The 25718-nt window shown below is 43.3% G+C and overlaps 1 protein-coding gene across 1 annotated transcript; it reads right to left on the bottom strand.

Annotated features, from left to right (window-relative positions):
- Positions 1 to 6966: 6966 nt before the first annotated feature.
- On the bottom strand, positions 6967 to 9563 carry LOC110525029 (fatty acid binding protein 1-B.1-like). Its single transcript, XM_021604988.2, has 4 exons — positions 9381 to 9563; positions 8203 to 8375; positions 7762 to 7854; positions 6967 to 7063 (listed from the first exon to the last, which is right to left on the bottom strand). The coding sequence occupies exons 1-4, from the start codon at positions 9445 to 9447 to the stop codon at positions 7013 to 7015; spliced, it is 384 nt and encodes a 127-aa protein (XP_021460663.1). The 5' UTR covers positions 9448 to 9563; the 3' UTR covers positions 6967 to 7012.
- Positions 9564 to 25718: the final 16155 nt, after the last annotated feature.

Below are 25718 nucleotides of genomic sequence, written 5' to 3'. Positions count from 1 at the left end.
GGTGTGAGGGTGGTATCGTTTACTGTCAAAGTAATATTGAGCCATTTATACTGCACATATATAAACGCAATATGTCAAGTCTTTCCATGTGCTGAAATAAAAGATCCCAGAAATGTTCTCCAAGTGCACAAATTTGTATTCATCCTTGTTAGTGAGCATTTCTCATTGTAATAAGAATCCATCCACCTGACAGGTGTGGCATATCAGGACAATAAAAGGCCACTAAAATGTGCTCACAATTTGTGACAAAACTGCACAACAAAGCACACTCAAGTTGAGTGTGCAATTGGCATGCTGACTGCAGGACTGTCCACCAGAGCTGTTGCCAGAGAATGAAATGCTAATTACTCTACCATAAGCCACCTCCAACGTCATTTTAGAGAATTTGGCAGTACGTCCAAGCGGCCTCACAACCGCAGACCATGTGTTACCACACCAGCCTAGGACCTTGACAGCTGATTAAACAGGAGTATTTATGTCTGTAATAAATTGGCTATTTAGTCTATAATGACTAAAGAGTAGATTCACTCCCCACATCAGGGCTTTTTAGGTTTTATGCTGGGCGGCTCCGGGAATGCAAAAGTGGTATGTAAGGGACATGTGGTTAGAAAAGTGAAGGTGCAATTCAGGGAGGGAGTTGACTTGTGTGTCCTGCTCCATCCTTTATTTCATACAGTGCCTTGCGAAAGTATTCGGCCCCCTTGAACTTTGCGACCTTTTGCCACATTTCAGGCTTCAAACATAAAGATATAAAACTGTATTTTTTTGTGAAGAATCAACAACAAGTGGGACACAATCATGAAGTGGAACGACATTTATTGGATATTTCAAACTTTTTTAACAAATCAAAAACTGAAAAATTGGGCGTGCAAAATTATTCAGCCCCTTTACTTTCAGTGCAGCAACCTCTCTCCAGAAGTTCAGTGAGGATCTCTGAATGATCCAATGTTGACCTAAATGACTAATGATAATAAATACTATCCACCTGTGTGTAATCAAGTCTCCGTATAAATGCACCTGCACTGTGATAGTCTCAGAGGTCCGTTAAAAGCGCAGAGAGCATCATGAAGAACAAGGAACACACCAGGAAGGTCCGAGATACTGTTGTGAAGAAGTTTAAAGCCGGATTTGGATACAAAAAGATTTCCCAAGCTTTAAACATCCCAAGGAGCACTGTGCAAGCGATAATATTGAAATGGAAGGAGTATCAGACCACTGCAAATCTACCAAGACCTGGCCGTCCCTCTAAACTTTCAGCTCATACAAGGAGAAGACTGATCAGAGATGCAGCCAAGAGAACCATGATCACTCTGGATGAACTGCAGAGATCTACAGCTGAGGTGGGAGACTCTGTCCATAGGACAACAATCAGTTGTATATTGCACAAATCTGGCCTTTATGGAAGAGTGGCAAGAAGAAAGCCATTTCTTAAAGATATCCATAAAAAGTGTCGTTTAAAGTTTGCCACAAGCCACCTGGGAGACACACCAAACATGTGGAAGAAGGTGCTCTGGTCAGATGAAACCAAAATTCAACTTTTTGGAAGACGTTTTGTTTGGCGTAAAAGCAACACAGCTCATCACCCTGAACACACCATCCCCACTGTCAAACATGGGGGTGGCAGCATCATAGTTTGGGCCTGCTTTTCTTCAGCAGGGACAGGGAAGATGGTTAAAATTGATGGGAAGATGGATGGAGCCAAATACAGGACCATTCTGGAAGAAAACCTGATGGAGTCTGCAAAAGACCTGAGACTGGGACGGAGATTTGTCTTCCAACAAGACAATGATCCAAAACATAAAGCTAAATCTACAATGGAATGGTTCAAAAATAAACATATCCAGGTGTTAGAATGGCCAAGTCAAAGTCCAGACCTGAATCCAATCGAGAATCTGTGGAAAGAACTGAAAACTGCTGTTCACAAATGCTCTCCATCCAACCTCACTGAGCTCGAGCTGTATTGCAAGGAGGAATGGAAAAAAATGTCAGTCTCTCGATGTGCAAAACTGATAGACATACCCCAAGCGACTTACAGCAGCAAAAGGTGGCGCTACAAAGTATTAACTTAAGGGGGCTGAATCATTTTGCACGCCCAATTTTTCAGTTTTTGATTTGTTAAAAAAGTTTGAAATATCCAATAAATGTCGTTCCACTTCATGATTGTGTCCCACTTGTTGTTGATTCTTCACAAAAAAATACAGTTTTATATCTTTATGTTTGAAGCCTGAAATGTGGCAAAAGGTCGCAAAGTTCAAGGGGGCCGAATACTTTCGCAAGGCACTGTATCTCAGAGGGCTGCAGTGTGGACCAATCTTGGAAGGCCGAGGTGGAAGGTGACAATCAAATCAGCCAATCAGATGGAAGCAACTCTGGTGACATTTTCCTAAGGCTCCTGGACTTAGCTGACCACAGCCTTCCTATCGAGTCCACCAATGAGCTGCAAGTGATGCTAGGGTTCCATGGGGGTCAGTTGAGAGATTGGTTGATAGGATTTGTAGTTCAAAGTGACCTATTTGTAGTTCCTTGTACAGCCCACCTATTTCACCCACCCATTTTCTGACCTCCTTCTTCAGTATATAGGCAACATCACTGGATGGGAACTAGCTCAGAATTTCACTCTTTGACATTTCATGTACAGTGGGGAGAACAATTATTTGATACACTGCTGATTTTGCAGGTTTTCCTACTTACAAAGCATGTAGAGGTCTGTAATTTTTATAGGTACACTTCAACTGTGAGAGACGGAATCTAAAACAAAAATCCAGAAAATCATAATGTATGATTTTTAAGTAATTCATTTGCATTTTATTGCATGACATAAGTATTTGATCACCTACCAACCAGTAAGAATTCCGGCTCTCACAGACCTGTTAGTTTTTCTTTAAGAAGCCCTACTGTTCTCCACTCATTACCTGTATTAACCTCTTCGATATAGGGGGCGCTATTTTAATTTTTGGATGAAAAACGTTCCCGTTTTAAACAAGATATTTTGTCACGAAAAGATGCTCGACTATGCATATAATTGACAGCTTTGGAAAGAAAACACTCTGACGTTTCCAAAACTGCAACGATATTGTCTGTGTTTGCCACAGAACTGACGTTACAGGCGAAACCCAGATAAAAATCCAATCAGGAAGTGCCGCATTTTTTTAAACCGCCTCATGCCAATGACTCCTTATATGGCTGTGAATGACTTACGAATGAGCTTACGTTTTCCCCAAGGTGTCTACAACATTGTGACGTCTTTTTAGGCATTTCCCTTGAAGAATGGCTGTAAGGGACCATATATGGCATGTGGTCACATGGTGTCTCCCGCAGAAAACCTTGCGTAAAATACTGAGGTAGCCATTTTTCCAATCGCTTCTTATGAGAAACCAACTGCCTCGTGTCGTGGAAATTTCCCCTATTTACCAAATCATGAGAGCAAACCACACACACACGTCAGAGTTAGTTATCACAAAGTCAATTTTTAATTATATGAGCTCTATCACAACCCTGTGACTCTCAGATCAATTCAGTGTCTATCAATGAATTCTCTGAGAGTCCCTTCCACATTGCAACTGAGATCCTTTAATAGCAGAAAACACACATAGTCAGACAGCATAGACATAATAAATCGTTCAGCTTTGTCTCCTCAACTATGCTCTTTTCTCAAACTCCGAACCACAAACCAATCCTCCATATCAAGAGGCATATATAAAATCCATCCTATCTTGACAAGATCACAGAGACACACTGAATGGCACACAGACATTGTGGAGCCAAGAGATACACGCTTGACCTCTCCCCTCTCTCCGGCCCAAGCAACTTAGTCTTGACATAGAACAGATACTGCAACCCCGCCACAGTATTAAACAAAAATAACATTCTGATGAGAAGTAACTTACAAACCTATGATGAATATAAAACGTCTTACCTATGTTACCAACCAATTCTGATTATTCCCCAACACTCGACGGACATATTATCGAATACATATGTTAAAAACACCTTGAGGATGTATCCTAAACAACGTTGGCCGTGTTTCTGTCGATATTATGGAGAAAATTTTGAAAACAGTTCGGCATTATAGTTGAAGTATTTTTCGGTCGATTTCTCAGCCAAGCAGGATGAAAAAACAGGAGCTATTTCGCCTACAAAAATAATATTTTTGGAAAAAAGGAACATTTGCTATCTAACTGGGAGTCTCCTGAATGAAAGCATGTGAAGTTCTTCAAAGGTGAATTATTTAATTTGGTTGCTTTTCTTATTTTCGTGAAAATGTTGCCTGCTGCCAGCAGAGCCTAGCATAGCATTATGCCATGATAAACTTAAACAAATGCTTGTCCAGCGTTGGCTGTAACGCATATTTTGAAAATCTGAGATGACAGTGTTGTTAACAAAAGGCTAAGCTTGTGTTTGAATATATTTATTTCATTTCATTTGCGATTTTCATGAATAGGAAAAGTTGCGTTATGGTAATGCGCTTGAGGCCATGATTACGATCCCGAATAAGGGATTGCTAGTCGCTAGAAGTTAACTGCACCTGTTTGAACTCGTTACCTGTATAAAAGACACCTGTCCACACTCAATCAAACAGACTCCAACCTCTCCACAATGGCCAAGATCAGAGAGCTGTGTAAGGACATCAGGGATAAAATTGTAGACCTGCACAAGGCTGCTATGGGCTACAGGACAATAGACAAGCAGCTTGGTGAGAAGGCAACAACTGTTGGCGCAATTATTAGAAAAAGGAAGAAGTTCAAGATGACGGTCAATCACCCTCGGTCTGGGGCTCCATGCAAGATCTCACCTCGTGGGGCATCAAAAACCATTAGTAACACACTACGCCGCCATGGATTAAAATCCTGCAGCGCACGCAAGGTCCCCCTGCTCAAGCCAGCGCATGTCCAGGCCCGTCTGAAGTCTGCCAATGACCATCTGGATGATCCAGAGGAAGAATGGAAGAAGGTCATGTGGTCTGATGAGACGAAAATAGAGCTTTTTGGTCTAAACTCCACTCGCCGTGTTTGGAGGAAGAAGGAGGATGAGTACAACCCCAAGGTCACCATCCCAAACGTGAAGCATGGAGGTGGAAACATCATTCTTTGGGGGATGCTTTTCTGCAAAGGGGACAGGACGACTGCACCGTATTGAGGGGAGGATGGATGGAGCCATGTATTGCGAGATCTTGGCCAACAACCTGCTTCCCTCAGTAAGAGGATTGAAGATGGGTCGTGGCTGGGTCTTCCAGCATGACAACGACCCGAAACACACAGCCAGGGCAACTAAGGAGTGGCTCCGTAAGAAGCATCTCAAGGTCCTGGAGTGGCCTAGCCAGTCTCCAGACCTGAACCCAATAGAAAATCTTTGGAGGGAGCTGAAAGTCTGTATTGCCCAGCAACAGCCCCGAAACCTGAAGGATCTGTAGAAGATCTGTATGGAGGAGTGGGCCAAAATCCCTGCAGCAGTGTGTATAAACCTGGTCAAGAACTACAGGAAATGTATGATCTCTGTAATTGCAAACAAAGGTTTCTGTACCAAAAATTTTGTTCTGCTTTTCTGATGTATCAAATACTTATGTCATGCAATAAAATGCACATGAATTACTTAAAAATTCATACATTATGATTTTCTGGATTTTTGTTTTAGATTCCGTCTCACAGTTGAAGTGTACCTGTGAAAAAAATTAGACCTCTAAATGCTTTGTAAGTAGGAAGACCTGCAAAATCGGCAGTGTATCAAATACTTGTTCTCCCCACTGTATGTCAAATATTGGAGCTAAATTCTTAGCTAGATTGGATCCTGAGCAATCAAATCAAATGAGAGAAAAGAAAACAGCTGGTCCGGGACAAGGTGGCATTCAATTCCTACGTTCATGACACATCAAATCAAACTTTGTCACATGCGCCAAATACAAGTCTACACCTTACTTACAAGCCCTTAACAAAGAAGTTCAAGAAGATAAAATATTTACCAAATCAAGAAATATAAATAGCAATAACGAGGCTATCGGTACCGAGTCAATATGCGGGGCTAGAGGTTAGTGGAGGTAATTTGTACATATGTGAAGGGACTATGCATAGATAAACAGCAAGTAGCAGTGTACAACAGAGGGGGTGGGGGAAAAGGTGTTGTGCCCTCTTCACAACTGTCTTGGTGTGTTAGGACCATGATAGTTTGTTGGTAATGTGGACACCAAGGAACTTGAAACTCGCTCTGTCGATGTTAATGGGGGCTTGTTTAGCACGCCTTTTCCTGTAGTCAACGATCAGCTCCTTTGTGCTCACATTGAGGGAGAGGTTGTCCTGGCACCACACTGCCAGGTCTCATCATTGTCAGTGACCAGGCCTACCACTGGTGTTGTGGTGCACCTCAAACTTGGTGTTGGAGTCATGTTTAACCACGCAGTCGTGGATGAACAGGAGGGGCCCAAGTGTTGAGGAGCAGTGTGGCAGACGTGTTGTTGCCTACCCTTACCACCTGGGGGCGGCCCATCAGGAAGTGCAGGAGCCAGTTGCAGAGGGAGGTGTTTAGTCCCAGGGTCCTTAGCTTTTCCAACCACACTGTAGCTGGGAAACCAGTCACCCTCAAATTGTGCACCTTTAGCCCATTGTCAGCTACACTCGGGTGGAACTAGTGAAAGCAATGTCCAAAAACATTGCCTGAAACTTGATTTTCAAAAATAACTGGAAATTGAGGAATCTGCTTTTAAACTGATGCACCCAATGTGGTAGGATTCTGACCCATATTGCAACAGACTAGATGGAACTAGCAAAGCCTTCATTTCTACACTGCTGGGTTGACATTTGCTATAAAGCAGTCACATTAAAATGTAGAAAATCCATTTTGGCCCGAGTGTAATGTTTACGGAACTACGCTATTCTATTGAATCCCACATTCATCCAACTCAAACCTTGCCTCATTACAAACTTCAATTTTCCCCTGAAGTTAAACCCATTGATATGAAATGCTGAGACCAGACCATTCAATGCCTTTCACATTTTATTAATCCAAAGAGTGCAGTAGATCTTCACATTCGTTTGCTGGTCCTCTTGTATGACATGCCAGACAGAGTCATGGTCTGAAAAGAGAAAGCATCTGTAATCATTACACTCAATACATCCATGCCAGTACACTATGCTTACCAAACCGGACGTGCTCGTTCTCACATTGATTTTGTTCACCCACACTAGAAGCGATCAGGACATGCAGGTTGAAATATCAAAACAAACCCCCGAAACAGTTATATTTGGGGCCAAAAGCATTTCATGTTTATGGCAATTTAGCTAGCTAGCTAATTTGTCCTAGTATATAAACATTGGGTTGTTATTTTACCTGAAATCTCTGACAATTAAGCCACAGAAAACCGAATGTTTCTCATCATCTCGCCTCCTTTATATGGCGGTTGACAACCAACGTTACAACTGACCAGAGTGTGGACCTTAAAGTTCATCTTTCAATCACCCACATGGGTATATGCTCCTAAGAACCAATGAGGAGATTGGAGAGGCCAGACTTGCAGCACATCAAATATAACCAATTTCTATTTTAGCACCTGGCCACGCAGATGCTTGCTGAGGCGCGCGAGCAGTGTGGGTGCACGTACATTTATTTTGCGACGCGAGCGGTGGGGTCAGCATGTAATTAGAACATTGGCGGCAGCAAACTGTTGAATTGAGTTCACGGCATTGTCATAGACTACCCATTTTATTAATGGTATAAATTAACCCTGAAATTGTGACGCTTCGTGAAACCCCCAGCCATATGCCCCAGACTCACGTTGACGAGGGTGTTTGCGTCTGTAAGTTCTGTGACATATTCGATCCCATTCAGGATGGCCGTCAGCTTGTTACCCTCCCTCGTCACCACAGACTGAAACAGGAGAGGTCAACGGTTAGATCTGAAAGCAGTGGTCACCAACTACAGTCAACTAGGACCAATTTAACAGGCCCAAGTTGGATGGCCATATATGGAGAAGAAAAAAAAGTGTGCGAGTTGGTTTTGAGACGTAACTGTGCGCCCAGTCCCTGGAGAGCAGAGGAGATTCTGCCAACGAAAGTCAGTCCTCCCACAACATCACTGGGACCTGAACTAACCATAGTGACCCCACATCAGCTGAACTTATAGTTTAGTTAGATACTGGTTGTATATGTAGGGAGATGGATAAACCCAGGCTACATGTATGAAACTCATGGTTGGGTTGTGACATGCGCTACTCACATTGACCTTCTCCCCGGTCGGCGACTCGAGCTCCGTCTCCTGGCCAATGGTGAAGGAGTTGGTGAGGATCTTTGTCCCCGTGGTGACAGTCACCTTGAAGTGGTCTCCAGTCTCCTCAATCTCAGAGATGCTCTTGATGTCTTTGCCCTCCTGGATAAGCTCATCAGGGAGACCTACATGTTTGCGGCAGCGAGAGAGTCATATACGGTGCTTTTTAGTACTACAAAAAGTGAAGTGGGACATGAACAGTGAATTATTACTACTGAAGTAAAGCGCTGATGCACTATAATATGGCAACACAATGATGGCTAGCACATGACATTCTGAGGACCATACGTTTTAGGGCTTGGTAATTCTGTATACCACATTCTGGCAATGGTGCAGGACAGTTGCTTGGCTTTGGAACATTCTCATTAAGGAATTTGACAATTTTATTTTCTTGGCATTTCATTATTTGATCAGAATATTTCCTGAAAGTACAAACATTTAATTTAAGGTAAAGTTCTAGGAACATTGGTCATTTTACATTGGGAATGTTCTCAAGTTGTTCAGCTGACTTGAAATATTCTCCTGTGGGAATGTCAGTACTTAGCATAATGTTCTGTAGGTTCTCATAGTTACAGTTAGTCATGTTCTCAGAACACTAAGAACTTGCCATACAAAAATATTAATCAAAACACATTCCGTTCTCAGTTCAACAAACGCCATCTTCTCTTAAGTGTGTTGAACACAGTAGTTGGCCACACCTGATCTTAATGAGTGCTTGTTCCTGTTGAAATGGTCTGAAGAGACTAAATTTATAGTTACAAAACTAATGCATGACAACTCCATCCTGGTGGCACAGTGGATTCATTCCACGGATAGAGGACAGAAGAGCATAGGTTTGAATCTCAATGACACAATAAATTATTAATGCCTAGGCAAATCATTTAACAATCCCATTGGTGCTGGAAGTTCAAAATAGTTAGCCCAAACCAAACTAGCGGTGTTAAGTCTTAAATTAAACATTCAGTGAAAGTTATTCAAAAGAAACCTATAATTTGTTGTTAAATCTAACACCATTGCAAGTACCCATTGCATTCGCAGTCACCATTGAACATCATTACTGAAAGGACTAAGACTTCTGAAATTAACACCCCAAGTCTAATCAAATGTACAAACCCAACGTCAAGACTTACCAACAGCCTCCATGAAAGACTCAAAGTTGTCATGTGACTCCATCTGGTATTTCCCTGAGAAAGACATGGTGACTATAAGACAGTGACAGTAGAGTCAGCCACAGCTCCCTGCTTGTCTTTATACCCCCATCTATCCAGCCCTACACTCATTAACTAACTAAAGGTGTCTACAATTGAGAACCCCTCCCCTCATGTCTTCCCTGCTACTTGCCTGTAGGCACAGATCTAGGATCAGCTTCCCAGCCAAGGGCAACTAATCTACATCGCAATGGTCAACTTTATTGTACTCCACTTCTCATCCTCTCTTCTTCTACTTTGGAGGTGTGAGTGATCATTGATCTGATTTGATAAACAAGAACTCCTCGACTCCTTAGAAAAATGATAAGCAGTCTCATCATTGTAACACAAGTGTATGGATCAATCAACACATTTCAAATTCAACTTGACTTTATCTCACTATACACCTGTGTTGAAATTAAACTAGGCTACATTGCACTTTGAGTTGAGAGGTGTATTTTGTCTCCCTGCACTATAAAAAAGTTGAATCAATGTACAATTGTAAGGCAGCAGACTGCAATAGGATTGTAAGTTTTCAAAAATGTTTGGCATATAGCTGAACCAACATACATTCTCAGGTTGAATTTTAATGTTCACTTAACTTTTCATTTGACGTTGCGTGAACATACAATTCAACTTGAAAAATTGGAATCCAACCAGAGAACGTTAATCACCCACAACCTGCACTGACAATGGCTGCCAGGAAATACTTCTATTTGATGTAGGTAGTCTCAATAATAACTGGAACAGCCATCTCAGTAACAGATGCATAAAGTCAAACTAATAACAGATTGGATTACTTTAGAAAAATGTATGTTACTTATGTTGGTGTAGCTTAAGATAATCAACCAATCAATGTACATGAAAAAACACAGGTCTAAAAAGAAAACAATTCAACGTACAATTGTAAGGCAACCAGCTGCAATAGGGTTGTGAGTTTGCTCCACATCTGGGAAAATAGCTGAACCAACATACAGTGTTGACTTCCAAAAACAAACATGAAATTGTAATTAGACTCAACAAGTTTTTATACATTCAGCTCACTGTGAGCAAAGTTTGTTGAGTGAACAAACGTTCACCCATTAGCTACATTGATTTTCCTTCTGAAGTCCAACAAACTCAGAGAATAACACTGATTAATCAATTGGTTAAGTGAAGACACTTGCCAGTCGGTCAGCGCATGCTCGGAGTATATGTCTTGGTAACCGTTCTAGCCCTGCGGCCTTGTGAATGTTGACCTGTTTAAAGCTCTTACTCACATCTGCTACGGAGAGCGTGATCACACACTTGTCTGGAACAGCTGATGCTCTCATGCATGTTTCAGTGTTACTTGCCTCGAAGCGAGCATAGAAGTAATTTAGCTCGTCTGGATGGCTCGTGTCACTGTGCAGCTCTCGGCTGTGCTTCCCTTTGTTGTATGTAATAGTTTGCAAGCCCTGCCACATCTGACGAGCGTCAGAGCCGGTGTAGTACGATTCGATCCTAGTCCTGTATTGACAGGAGGATAGAATTATGGTCAGATTTGCCAAATGGGGGGCGAGGGAGAGCTTTTTACTTGTCTCTGTGTGTGAAGTAAAGGTATAGAGTTTTTTTCCCCCTTATGTGGTTGCCCACATAACATGCTTGCGGGAATGAGGTAAAACTGACTTAAGTTTCCTTGCATTAAAGTCCCCGGCCAGTAGGAGTGCCGCCTCTGGATGAGCGTTTTCCTGTTTGCTTTTGGCCGTATACAGCTCATAGAGTGCGGTCTTAGTATCAGCATTGGTTTGCGGTTTTAAATAGACAGCTACAAAGAATAGAGACGAAAACTCTCTTGGTAAATAGTGTGGTCTACAGCTTATCATGAGATACTCTACCTCAGTCGAGCAAAAACTTGAGACTTCCTTAGATTTCGTGCACCAGCTGTTGTTTACAAATATACATAGACCGCCACCCCTTGTCTTACCAGAGACGTCTGTTCTATCCTGCCGAAAAAGCGTAAAACCTGCCAGCTGTATGTTATTCATGTCGTCGTTCAGCCACGACTCAGTGAAACATAAGATATTACCGTTTTTAATGTCCCATTTGTAGGATATACTGTACGTGCTCGTTGCTCGTCTATTTTATTATCCAATGATTGTACTCTGGCTAATAGGACCGATGGTAAAGGCAGATTACCCACCTTACAAGGCACCCAGACCTACGTCCCCGATATCGCCATCTCTTTCTCCTGCGAATGACTGGGGTGAGGGCCTTGTCGGGTGTTTGGAGTAAATAATTTGCGTCCGACTCGTTAAAGAAAAAAATATATTCTTCCAGTGCTGGGTGAGTAATCGCTGTCCTGATATCTAGAAGCTCTTTCTGGTCATAAGAGATGATGGCAGAAACATTATGTACAATATGAATTACAAATAAAGCGGATAAACACACACAATAGCACAATTGGTTCGGGGATCGTAAAATGGCAACCATCTCTTAGATAGATCGCTGGTAGAAAACTGTTTACTACATCCCAAAAGATATACTTTGTAGATAATTGGCCCTCTTTCTGGGACTCACCCACAAACAGGACCAAGCCTGGCCAGCTGAGGATTGAGGGACTCCATCCTAGCTGGAGGGGTGCTCTCATCTTATCTGTCACTTATCTGTCTAGCTCCACAATGAGATAGAGGGCAGGCCAGGCAGCAGGCAGGCTAGGCAGCAGGCAGTTAGCCAGCCAGCCAGCTTAGTGGAGTCTGCCACTAGCACTGTCAGTGTAGTCAGCTCAGCTATCCCCATTGACATCGTGTCTGTGCCTCGATCTATGTTGGGCAAAACTAAACACGGCGGTGTTCGCCTTAGCAATCTCACTGGAGTAAAGACTTCCTCCATTCTGGTCATTATTTTATTTTTTAAAACTCTGTTTATTAGGTTTTGAACATACACACACACAGACAAGACAAAGCAATATAAATAATATACTCAACTAGAAAAAAAATACAAATAAAAATACAAATAAAAAAATAGCTTTAAAGATACCATACTTTAGACAAGTTAAACACACCAGGCAGAAGGCTACAGAGGTTAAAGGACAATCTATAGCACAGGGACAGAGCAAACACCTCACCATTGTTCCTGTAAACAGTCAAGGGATAAGGTTGGAGAAATGCAACCACTCACAGAGAGTCATGGCCACAGACCGACCATCCACTGGACAAAAAAAAAAAGATTACAATGCTTTAAAATAAAAAAATTAAATGATTATTCATGTAGGCGTGAACAAAATGTAAAATTAACTGGGAAAAACAAGCTCACACTTCAGTCTCTGCCTGGACAAGATGAACAAGGCATCTGCGGACCACAATCAATAAGCACATGGACCTTAATGCCCCCCCCCCCCCCCCCCCCCAGCAAAAACACAGAGAGAAGCTCCTCCAACCCTTAAGTCACAGACTTATTTTAGTATTAATTGGAATGCCATCAGAGGATGGACTGTTTAAAGTAAGACCGGAATGGAGCCCAAGCCTCATCAAACTGTTTGGGGTTCCCACGTGAATTGAATTGAATTTGTTCTAGTTTCAGAGAGCACAACACATCCCTCACCCAATATTTATAAGATGGGGGAGCTGCCATCTTCCAGTTCTGTAGTATTAGCCGTCTAGCTAAAAGAGTTGTATAAGCAGCAGTGTCCGACTGGATTCTTGATAGGGGGGTACCCATGGGCAGTACTCCAAAAAGGGCTGTAAGGGGAGACGGATCTATAACAGTGTAATATATATCAGAGAAACATTTAAATATTAATTCCCAGAAACCTGACAGTTTATGACAGCCCCAAAACATATGCAACAGTGTGGCTGGTTCCACCTTACATCTGACACAGGTAGGATCAAAATCAGAGAATATTCTTCCAAGTTTGGCCCCCGACCAGTGGATACGGTGAACCACCTTGAATTGAATGAGGCTGTGTCTAGTGCTAAAAGAGGACGAGTGCACCCTGTGCAGCACAGATTCCCAAGCGTCTTCCCCAAGTTCCTCCCCCAAATCCTTTTCCCATCGAGTCTTTAAAGGCACCAAAGAAGGGTTCTGTAAGTCATGAATGATTGCATATACATCTGAAATTGCGCCCCTAGGAAGCTTGTTCAGCTCCAAGATGCTCTCTATAGCTGTATTCGCAGGCCTATCGGGAAATCCAGATGTGTTAGCCCTGACAAAGTTTCTAGTCTGGAGATAGCGGAAAAAGTGGGATTGGGGAGATTGAACTTTTCCTGCAGCTGAGAAAAAGAGGCAAATGTATCATCAAAGAATAATTGGGCTAGCGAGGAAAGGCCTAGTGAGTGCCAAATGCCAAAAGCCCCATCATTCAAAGATGGAGGAAATAAAATGTTCTGATTGATTGGGCCTGATAGAGAAAAGCCTCGGAGGCTAAAGGCTAAACATAACTGATTCCAAATTTTAAGAGACTGCTTTACAATTGGGTTGGCACACCTTTTGCCTAGGGACACTGGGAGAGACGAGCACAGCACAGAGGAAAGTGCTGCAGGTTTACACGATTCAGACTCCATCTGGACCCAGAGTGGTCTAGGGCCAGTAGGATCAGTCTGCAGCCAGTACAGAACGGCTCTGAAATTTGCAGCCCAGTAGTATGTCTGAAAATTTGGTAGAGCTAAACCCCCCAATGACCTAGGCTTCTGTAAATGTTTTCTACCAATCCGTGGTACCTTGCCATCCCAAATAAAATGCATGAATGTTTGATCCAGTGAAATAAAAAAAGATTTTGGAATAAAAATGGGTAAACATTGAAATAAATATAAAAATTTGGGCAACACATTCATTTTAATGACATTATTCCTTCTGATAAGAGAAAGGGGTAGCGAATTCCAAAAAGTAAAAGATTGTTTCAATCGGTCTGCTAGAGCAACAAAGTTTTCCTGAAACAAATTTGAATATTTCCTTGTCACTTTTACTCCCAAGTAAGTGAATTGATCCCGGACAATCCTAAACTGAGAACGTGTGAAAGAGCACTTTAAAGCAGCCTTGTTTACCGGAAAAAGCTCACTCTTGCCTAGATTCAGCTTGTACACTGAGATTGATCCAAACTTTTTAAGAACAGATAGGGCACGTGGCAATGAGGTATCGGGGTTGGAGATAAACAAAAGGAGGTCGTCAGCATATAGCGAGACTTTCTGCTCCCAGCCCGCCCTGATTATGCCTTGAATGGCATCATTGGAGCGTAGTGCAATGGCGAGAGGCTCGATTGCCAAAGCAAACAACAAGGGGGAGAGTGGGCAACCTTGTCTGGATCCGCGGTGCAAGGGAAAATAGTCAGAGGACAAGTTATTAGTCCGTACCGAAGCCATGGGGGAAAAATAAAGAATCTTTATCCACGCAATGAATTTGGGGCCAAAGCCAAATCTATAAAGGGCAGCTGTTAGGTAATCCCACTCAACGCGGTCAAACGCTTTTTCGGCATCAAGTGAGACCACCACCTCCGGGTCCTCCGACGCTGGGGAGTACAGTATATTCATAAGGCACCTAATATTGAAAAATAAATGCCTATTTCTCACAAAGCCAGTCTGGTCAGAGTGTATTACTTGGTGCAGCAAGCCTTCTATACGGATGGCTAAAAGCTTAGCTAGGATTTTGTAAAGCGAGATTGGGCGATAGGATCCACATTCCAGAGGGTCTTTGTTTTTCTTTAGTAGTAATGAAATTGAAGCCTGATAAAGACTAGGCGGTAGCTTTGAAGTATTGAGGCACTCTGCAAATAGTCGAGACAAGAATGGGCAAAGCAGACCAGAAAACGTCCTGTAAAATTTGGTTGGAAAACCGTCCGGACCCGGTGATTTACCACTTTCATTGCGGACACTGCTGTTGCAATCTCCTCAAGCGTAAATTCTTCTTCTAGACAGTCATGGGAGTCTGTATCAATTGAAGGCATATTCAAGCCATTAAAGAAGGAGTCAATCAACAAGGGGTCTTGAGGGGATTCAGAGGTGTATAGCGCAGAGTAAAATAGTTTAAATTGATCATTGATCTCTTTATGTATAACTGTGGTGGCACCAGACGGGGTCCTTATTTGTGGGATTAAACGTGAGGCCTCAGATTTACGGATCTGATGCGCAAGGAGTTTACTGGCATTGTCGTCTTGTTCATAGACTTTGTATCGAGCTCGCAAGAGTAACTGTTCAGCTTGCCTGGTAGAAAGCTCATCAAATTCAGATTGGAGTAGTTGGCGCTCTTTACGCAGATCAGAGGAAGGATCCGTAGCATACTTCTCATCCAATGTGGCTATGGACTCGCTCAGATCCCGAAGTCGCTGGGAGCGAACTCTGTTTTGGTTGGCTGTATAAGAAATAATTTGGCCACGTAGGTATGCTTTGAGAGACTCCCATATGGTAGAGCAGAACATACCTGGTGTTGAATTAGTTTCTAGGAATAAGGTAATTTCAGAAGAAATGAAATTGACAAACTCCTTATCTGAGAGTAAAATGGGGTTGAGACGCCATTGATAACACCTAGGAGGTCGCTGGGGAAACTCTAGTTCAAGCACTAATGGTGAATTAGTAACAATACTCTCGTAAGTACACTGCCGAAGGTTAGGCAGAAGTGTTTTGTCCAAAAAGAAGTAATCAATCCGGGAGTATGTTTGATGAACATGAGAATAAAAGGAATACTGTCTATGTGTAGGATGTAGGAAACGCCAGGCCTCAAACATAGCATATTTCTGAAGAAAGGATTGAATAAGTAGGGCACATTTAGATGGGCCTGTATTTGTTTGTGAGGACTTGTCAAGAACTGGGGACATTTTACAATTGAAATCCCCCCTAAAATCAACAAATGAGAATCTAAAATGGGAATAGCAGACAGAAAGGAATAAATGAAACTTGTGTCATCCCAATTGGGAGCATAAACACTATCCAAAACAAGAGGGGTAGAAAACAGTTCACCGGTTACTATGACGTATCGTCCCTTAGGATCAGCAATAACCTCAGAAGCTACAAAGGGAGTAGCTTTATCAACCAGAATAGCAGCACCTCTTGATTTACTATGAAAGTTTGAGTGGAACACTTGACCAACCCAGTCCTTACGCATCCTAAAATGCTCACCAGTCCTCAAGTGAGTCTCTTGTAGAAATGCAATATTTGCATTCAAACCCTTTAAGTGTGTTAACACCCTCTTACGCTTCACCGGATTGTTAGCCACTTTGGTATTCCAAGAAATGTACTTGATCGTATTATTTCGGCCCCTCTGGGCATTCCCGTTATTCAACCCTGTCATTAGAGCATAGAATGGAAAAGCAATGAGCGCCCAAAACCCCCAGAATAACTAGAGTAATAATGTACGGTGGTAAATGCTTGGAAAAAGTACAGAAAAAAAACAGAAAAAAAACTAAAAAGACAATGACAACATTAGAACTGAACAATTCTACCTGCCCCCCCACCCCCCACCCCCTCCCCCCATCCCCCCATCCCAGACAATACCTCCCCAAACGAGGTACAAGCCTAAATAGAACATGTTCTCTTCGCACAGTATGTCTGTGAGAGTGCGGTCTTAAACCTAAACCCACAGTCCCGCTCTTTAAAGTCGTTAGTGGATCAAGCAGCAAAAATAAAGATTTGTATGTATTTTTTCAAATAAAAAAAAGGCGAATCCCTTGTGCAAACGGAATGACAAAAGCACCACTTGTAGATGTATATAATTGTATTCCCAGTCTTATAACAGGCATTGAGAGAGAAAATAAATAAAATGTATAAAGGCTCTCAGCCAAAAATCTAATTTGAAGTAAAAGTGCACTCGAAGAATTATGTCACGGGGCCTCTCCCCATCCCGGGGCTTTGGGCGCAGCGACCGGTGGGCTCGATCAATCAGGGGCTTTTCATCTAAGGCAAGAACATCCTTCAGCAGCCCTGAAACGAAATCCGTGGCGCGATGCATTTCCGCGGACTCTGGGACTGATACAAGTCTCAGATTATTGCAGCGAGAGAATCAATCTAAACTCACACAGCTCACCCTCACCTTTTTCAAATCCGCAGCTAGGCGTTTAACTTCAGCCTCCAGGGATGTAGTTAAATAGGAGACATTAGTAGCGGAGGTCTCCAGTGCTGCAATCGTTGACGCAGTTGTTGTTTTGAGTAATGTGATTGCTGGCACAGTCTCGTTCCGCAGGATGGTTAAATCTGCTTTTAAAGTATCAGAAACCTCCTGTATTCTGGCCTCAATCGTAGCAACCACCTGTGTTTTCATTTCAACTATCTCAGAGCGTTGTAGTTTGATGGCCTCGAGAATGTTCATTTCAGCGCCGCCAGGCCAAGCCGCGCCCCCGGGTAAAGTGTTATTCGAAAACATAATGTTAACTTTCATCGCTATGTGAATGACACACAGCTGTACATTTCAATGAAACATGGTGAAGCCCCAAAATTGCCCTTGCCAGAAGCATGTGTTTCAGACATAAGGAAGTGGATGGCTGCAAACTTTCTACTTTTAAACTCGGACAAAACAGAGATGCTTGTCCCAAGAAACAAAGAGATCTTCTGTTGAATCTGACAATTAATCTTAATGGTTGTACAGTCGTCTGAAATAAAACTGTGAAGGACCTCGGCGTTACTCTGGACCCTGATCTCTCTTTTGAAGAACATATCAAGACCATTTCAAGGACAGCTTTTTTCCATCTACGTAACATTGCAAAAATCAGAAACTTTCTGTCCAAAAATGATGCAGAAAAATTAATCCATGCTTTTGTCACTTCTAGGTTAGACTACTGCAATGCTCTACTTTCCAGCTACTCGGATAAAGCACTAAATAAACTTCATAAACTAAATACGGCTGCTAGAATCCTGACTAGAACCAAACAAATTGATCATATTACTCCAGTGCTAGCCTCTCTACACTGGCTTCCTGTCAAAGCAAGGGCTGATTTCAAGGTTTTACTGCTAACCTACAAAGCATTACATGGGCTTGCTCCTACCTATCTCTCTGATTTGGTCCTGCCGTACATACCTACACGTACGCTACGGTCACAAGACGCAGGCCTCCTAATTGTCCCTAGAATTTCTAAGCAAACAGCTGGAGGCAGGGCTTTCTCCTATAGAGCTCCATTTTTGTGGAACGGTCTGCCTACCCATGTCAGAGACGCAAACTCGGTCTCAACCTTTAAGTCTCTACTGAAGACTCATCTCTTCAGTGGGTCATATGATTGAGTGTAGTCTGGCCCAGGAGTGGGAAGGTGAACGGAAATGCTCTGGAGCAACGAACCGCCCTTGCTGTCTCTGCCTGGCCGGTTCCCCTCTTTCCACTGGGATTCTCTGCCTCTAACCCTATTACAGGGGCTGAGTCACTGGCTTACTGGGGCTCTCTCATGCCGTCCCTGGAGGGGGTGCATCACCTGAGTGGGTTGATTCACTGATGTGGTCATCCTGTCTGGGTTGGCGCCCCGCCCCCCCCTCCGCTTGGGTTGTGCCGTGGCGGAGGTCACCTTGTCTCAGGATGGTAAGTTGGTGGTTGAAGATATCCCTCTAGTGGTGTGGGGGCTGTGCTTTGGCAAAGTGGGTGGGGTTATATGCTTCCTGTTTGGCCCTGTCCGGGGGTGTCCTCAGATGGGGCCACAGTGTCTCCTGACCCCTCCTGTCTCAGCCTCCAGTATTTATGCTGCAGTAGTTTATGTGTCGGGGGGCTAGGGTCAGTTTGTTACATCTGGAGTACTTCTCCTGTCCTATTCGGTGTCCTGTGTGAATCTAAGTGTGCGTTCTCTAATTCTCTCCTTCTCTCTTTCTTTCTCTCTCTCGGAGGACCTGAGCCCTAGGACAATGCCCCAGGACTACCTGACATGAGGACTCCTTGCTGTCCCCAGTCCACCTGGCCGTGCTGCTGCTCCAGTTTCAACTGACCTGAGCCCTAGGACCATGCCCCAGGACTACCTGACATGATGACTCCTTGCTGTCCCCAGTCCACCTGACCGTGCTGCTGCTCCAGTTTCAACTGTTCTGCCTTATTATTGGACCATGCTGGTCATTTATGAACATTTGAACATCTTGGCCATGTTCTGTTATAATCTCCACCCGGCACAGCCAGAAGAGGACTGGCCACCCCACATAGCCTGGTTCCTCTCTAGGTTTCTTCCTAGGTTTTGGCCTTTCTAGGGAGTTTTTCCTAGCCACCGTGCTTCTACACCTGCATTGCTTGCTGTTTGGGGATTTAGGCTGGGTTTCTGTACAGCACTTTGAGATATCAGCTGATGTACGAAGGGCTATATAAATACATTTGATTTCATTTGATTTTGTGTCCCCGGGCCCTCAGACTCAGGAGAGGGCGGTGATGAGAGCGGGTCTTGTAGGCCGGGTTTTCTCAAAGTCATGCTCTTGGCCTTATGCTTGGTCGACATGCTGACATTCGGAAGCAAAGTAGTCTTGGTTTTTACGGAAAGGGATCACCAAATTAATATTTGAAAATAAATACGGTTCTGCTGCAGAATTCACATAAACTTTAAGAATACCACGGGAGCAAACGGAAAACACGTCAGTCGCACATGGCGTCCCCTACCATCCTCCCCATTCTGGTCATTATTGAAAGATATTGTGATATCTCACATCGCAAAATAGGGCTGCTGAATGTTAGATCCCTCACTTGCAAGGCAGTCATAGTCAATGAACTAAACACTGATCATAATGTTGATGTGACTGGCCTGACTGACACATGGTTCAAGCCTAATGGATTTACTGTGTTAAATGAGGCCTCTCCTCCTGGTTACACTAGTGACCATATCCCCCATAAGCGGAGGCGTTTCTAATATTCACGACAGCACATTTTTATTGACAACAAAAAACGACTACATTTTCGTCTTTTGAGCTTCTAGTCATGAAATCTATGCAGTCAATCACTTTTTAGTGGGTTTTGTCCAACATGTCTCCGGGCCTACTCATTGCCACAGTCATACCCTGGATCTAGTTTTGTCCCGTGGAATAAATATTGTGGATCTAAATGTTGTTCCTCATAATCCTGGACTATCGAACCACCATCTTATTACGTTTGCAATTGCAACAAATAATCTGCTCAGACCCCAACCGAGGATCATCAAAAGCCATGCTATAAATTCTCGGACAACCCAACAATTCCTAAATGCCCTTCCAGACTCCCTCCACCTACCCAAGGACGTCGGAGTACAAAAATCGGTTAACCATCTAACTGAGGATCTAAATTTAACCTAGCGTAATACCCCAGTACGAAAATTTGTCACAAGAAATTAGCTCCCTGGTATACAGAAAATATCAGAGACCTGAAGCAAGCTTCCAGAACATTGGAACGGAAGTGGCTCTCCACCAAACTGGAAGTCTTGGAAAAGACAGTACTGTGCTATATCAAAGAGCCCTCACTGCTGCTCGATCATCCTATTTTTCCAACCTAATTGAGCAGAATAAGAACAATCTTAAATGTATTTTTGATAATGTCACAAAGGTAACTAAAAAGCAGCATACCCCAAGAGAGGATGTATTTCACTTCATCAGTGATGAATTCCTGAACTTCTACGACGAAAAGATCATGATCATTAGGAAGCAAATTACGGACTCCTCTTTGAATCTGTGTATTTCTCCAAAGCTCAGTTGTCCTGAGTCTGCACATAACTGCCAGGACTTAGGATCAATGGAGACACTCAAGTTTTTCAATCCTGTATCTCTTGACACATGAAGATAGTCATGTCCTCTAAACCTTCAAGCTGCGTACTGGCCCCTATTCCAACTCAGTAGTTTAAAGAGCTACTTCCTGTGCTTGCCCCTCCTATGTTGAGCATAATGGATGGCTCTCTATATATACCGAACTCTCTAAAAGTGGCAGTAATTAAGCCTCTCTTGGAAAAGCAAAACATTGACCCGGCCGATATCGAATATACTATTCCTCTAAAAAAATAATAACAATAATATTGCCCTGCATCTCTTTTAATGGTGTCAGACCAAGGCTCTGCATCTGTCCTCGTGCTCCCAGACCTTAGTGCTGATTTTGCCACCACCGATCACCACAATTGTTTGGAGAGATAGGAAACCCTAATTGGTCTACACGGACAAGTTCTTGCCTGGTTTAGATCTTATCTGTCGGAAAGATCATCTCTGTGGAAGGTTTGTCCTCTGACGAATTATTTGTAAGTTTCGGTGTGCCTCAAGGTTCCGTTTTAGGACCACTATTGTTTTCACTATATATATATTCTACCTCTTTCACTGCTATGCGGATGTCACACAGCTGTACATTTCGATGAAACATGGTGAAGCCCCAAAATGTCCTACCCTGGAAGCCTGTGTTTCAGACATAAGGAAGTGGATGGCGGCAAATGTTTTACTTTTGAACTCGGACAAAACAGTGATGCTAGTTCTAGGTCCCAAGAAACAAAGAGATCTTCTGTTGGATCTGACAATTCATCTTGATAGTTGTACAGTCGTCTAAAATAAAACTGTGAAGGACCTCAGCATTACTCTGGACCCTCATCTCTCTTTTGACAAACACATCAATAATATTTCAAGGACAACTTTTTTCCATCTTTGTAACATTGCAAAAATCAGTAATCTTTTGTCCAAAAATTATGTAGAAAAACAAGTTTTTGAAACATCTAGATTAGACTACTGAAATGCTCTATTTATTTTTTTATTTTACCTTTATTTATCCAGGCAAGTCAGTTAAGAACAAATTCTTATTTTCAATGACGGCCTGGGAACAGTGGGTTAACTGCCTGTTCAGGGGCAGAACGACAGATTTGTACCTTGTCAGCTCGGGGGTTTGAACTCGCAACCTTCCGGTTACTAGTCCAACGCTCTAACCACTAGGCTACCCTGCCGCCCTGCCGCCCTCTACTCTCCAGCTACCCGGATAAAGCACTAAATAAACTTCAGTTAGTGCTAAACACGGCTTCTGGAATCTTGACTAGAACACTAAAATTGTATCAAATTACTCCAGTGCTAGCCTCTCTATACTGGCATCATGTTAAGGCTAGGGCTGATATCAAGATTTTACTGCTAACCTACAAAGCAATACATAGGCTTGCTCCTAACTATCTCTCCAATTTGGTCCTGCCGTACACACCTACAAGTACGCTACGGTCACAAGACGCAAGTCTCCTTATTGTCAATAGATTTTCTAAGCAAACAGCTGGAGGCAGGGCGTTCTCCAATAGAGCTTCATTTTTATGGAATAGTCTGCCTATCGATGTGAGAGACGCAGACTCGGCCTTTAAGTCTTTACTTTAGACTCATCTCTTCAGTAGGTCCTACAATTGAGTGTAGTCTGGCCGAGGGGTGCGAAGGTGAACGGCAAGGCACTGGAGCGTCAAACCGCCCTTGCTCTCTCTGCCTGGCTGGCTCCACTCTCTCCACTGGGATTCTCTGCCTCTGACCCTATTACGGGGGCTGAGTCACTGGCTTACTAGTGCTCTTCATGCCTTTCCTAGGAGGGGTGCGTCACTTGAGTGAGTTGAGTCACTAACATGATCTTCCTGTTTGGTTTTCCACCCCTTCTGGCTCGTGCAGTGGAGGAGATCTTTGTGGGCTATACTCAGCCTTGTCCCCCCCCCCCGCCCCCTACACCACTAGGGTCAGTTTGTTATATCTGGTGTAATTCTCCAGTCTTATCTGGTGTCCTGTGTGGATTTAAGTATTCTCCCTCTAATACTCTCTCCCTCCCCTCCCGGAGGACCTGAGCCCTAGGACCATGTCTCAGGACTACCTGGCCTGATGACTCCTGACTGTCCCCAGTCCACCTGGTCGTACTGCTGCTCCAGTTTCAACTGTTCTGCCTGCGGCTATGGAACCCTGACCTGTTCACCGGACATACCACCTTGTCCCAGACCTGCTGTTTTCGATTCTCTCATTTGATTTGGGTGCTCAGGGTCCCATCTAGCTAAGAATTGAACTCCAATATTTGCCATACATGAAATGTCAAAGAGGGAAATTCTGAGCTAGTTCCCTTCCAGTGATGTTGCCTATATACTGAAGAAGGAGGTCAGTAAATGGGTGGGTAACTTTGAACTACAAATCCTATCATCCAATCTCTCAAGTGACCCCATGGAACCCTAGCATCACTTGCAGCTCATTGGTGGACTCGATAGGAAGGCTGTGGTCAGCCTTAAGTCCAGGAGCCTTAGGAAAATGTCACCAGAGATGCTTCCCTCTGATTGGCTGATTTGATTGTCACCTTCCACCTCGGCCTTCCAAGATTGGTCCACAATGCAGCCCTCTGAGATATAAAATAAAGGATGGAGCAGGACACACAAGTCAACTCCCTCCCTGAATCGCACCTTCACTTTTCCAACCACATGTCCCTTACATACCACGTTTGCATTCCCGAAGACCCCCAGCATAAAACTTAAAAAGCCCTGATGTGGGGAGTGAGTCTATTCTTTAGTCATTATAGACTAGATAGCTGATTTTATTACAGACATAAATACTCCTGTTTAAATCAGCTGTCAAGGTCCTAGGCTGGTGTGGTAACACATGGTCTGCGGTTGTGAGGCCGCTTGGACGTACTGCCAAATTCTCTAAAATGACGTTGGAGGTGGCCTATGGTAGAGAAATGAGCATTTCATTATCTGATAACAGCGCTGGTCAGCATGCCAATTGCACACTCTCAACTTGAGACATTTGCAGCATTGTGACAACTGTACATTTTAGTGGCCTATTGTCCTGGTATGCCACATCTGTCAGGTGGATGGATTATCTTATTACAATGAGAAATGCTCACTAACAAGGATGTATACAAATTTGTGCACTTTGAGAACATTTCTGGGATCTTTTATTTCAGCACATGAAGACTTGACATTGCGTTTATATTTGTGCAGTATAAATGGCTCAATATTACTTTGACAGTAAACGATACCATCCTAACACCGCTCTGGGGATGGTAACAATGAAGGCAGGGGTGCCCCACTGACAGGTAGGGAATAGGTGGGACACTGCATGTGTAAGGCCTATGCCATCCTGCAGAGAACCCACACCAAGACATGAAACTCACACAGGATGATCTGCAACATTAAAATGCATCTTTATGACATGATCCCACCTAGCTTATGAAGACAGTTTGAGTAACGGATGTTTAAGTAGAATGAGTATCATTTTCTACACATGCCACACAGGCACTGAAGAACTAGCCAACAAGCATGAACGAACCTATGGCGGCAGGTGTCAAGAAACTAACAGCCGGCAGTAGTGACCTCACATTATACAAATATAGACAAATCAACCCTTCAATTCCTACGTCCATGACACGTCAAATCAAACTTTGTCACATGCGCCAAATACAAGTGTACACCTTACAAGCCTTAAAGCAGTTCAAGATACAATATTTACCAAATCAAGTAAAAATTAAAGTAGCAATAACGAGGCTATCAGTACCGAGTCAATATGCGGGGTTAGAGGTTAGTGGATGTAATTTGTACACATGTGAAGGGACTATGCATAGATAAACAGCAGTGTACAACAGAGGGGGTGGGGGAAAAGGTGTTGTGCCCTCTTCACAACTGTCTTGGTGTGTTAGGACCATGATAGTTTGTTGGTAATGTGGACACCAAGGAACTTGAAACTCGCTCTGTCGATGTTAATGGGGGCTTGTTTAGCACGCCTTTTCCTGTAGTCAACGATCAGCTCCTTTGTGCTCACATTGAGGGAGAGGTTGTCCTGGCACCACACTGCCAGGTCTCATCATTGTCAGTGACCAGGCCTACCACTGGTGTTGTGGTGCACCTCAAACTTGGTGTTGGAGTCATGTTTAACCACGCAGTCGTGGATGAACAGGAGGGGCCCAAGTGTTGAGGAGCAGTGTGGCAGACGTGTTGTTGCCTACCCTTACCACCTGGGGGCGGCCCATCAGGAAGTGCAGGAGCCAGTTGCAGAGGGAGGTGTTTAGTCCCAGGGTCCTTAGCTTTTCCAACCACACTGTAGCTGGGAAACCAGTCACCCTCAAATTGTGCACCTTTAGCCCATTGTCAGCTACACTCGGGTGGAACTAGTGAAAGCAATGTCCAAAAACATTGCCTGAAACTTGATTTTCAAAAATAACTGGAAATTGAGGAATCTGCTTTTAAACTGATGCACCCAATGTGGTAGGATTCTGACCCATATTGCAACAGACTAGATGGAACTAGCAAAGCCTTCATTTCTACACTGCTGGGTTGACATTTGCTATAAAGCAGTCACATTAAAATGTAGAAAATCCATTTTGGCCCGAGTGTAATGTTTACGGAACTACGCTATTCTATTGAATCCCACATTCATCCAACTCAAACCTTGCCTCATTACAAACTTCAATTTTCCCCTGAAGTTAAACCCATTGATATGAAATGCTGAGACCAGACCA

The sequence above is a fragment of the Oncorhynchus mykiss genome, chromosome 6, assembly GCF_013265735.2.
Source record: "Oncorhynchus mykiss isolate Arlee chromosome 6, USDA_OmykA_1.1, whole genome shotgun sequence".
NCBI lineage: Eukaryota > Metazoa > Chordata > Actinopteri > Salmoniformes > Salmonidae > Oncorhynchus > Oncorhynchus mykiss.
This window is presented reverse-complemented; position numbering and strand designations above follow the sequence as displayed.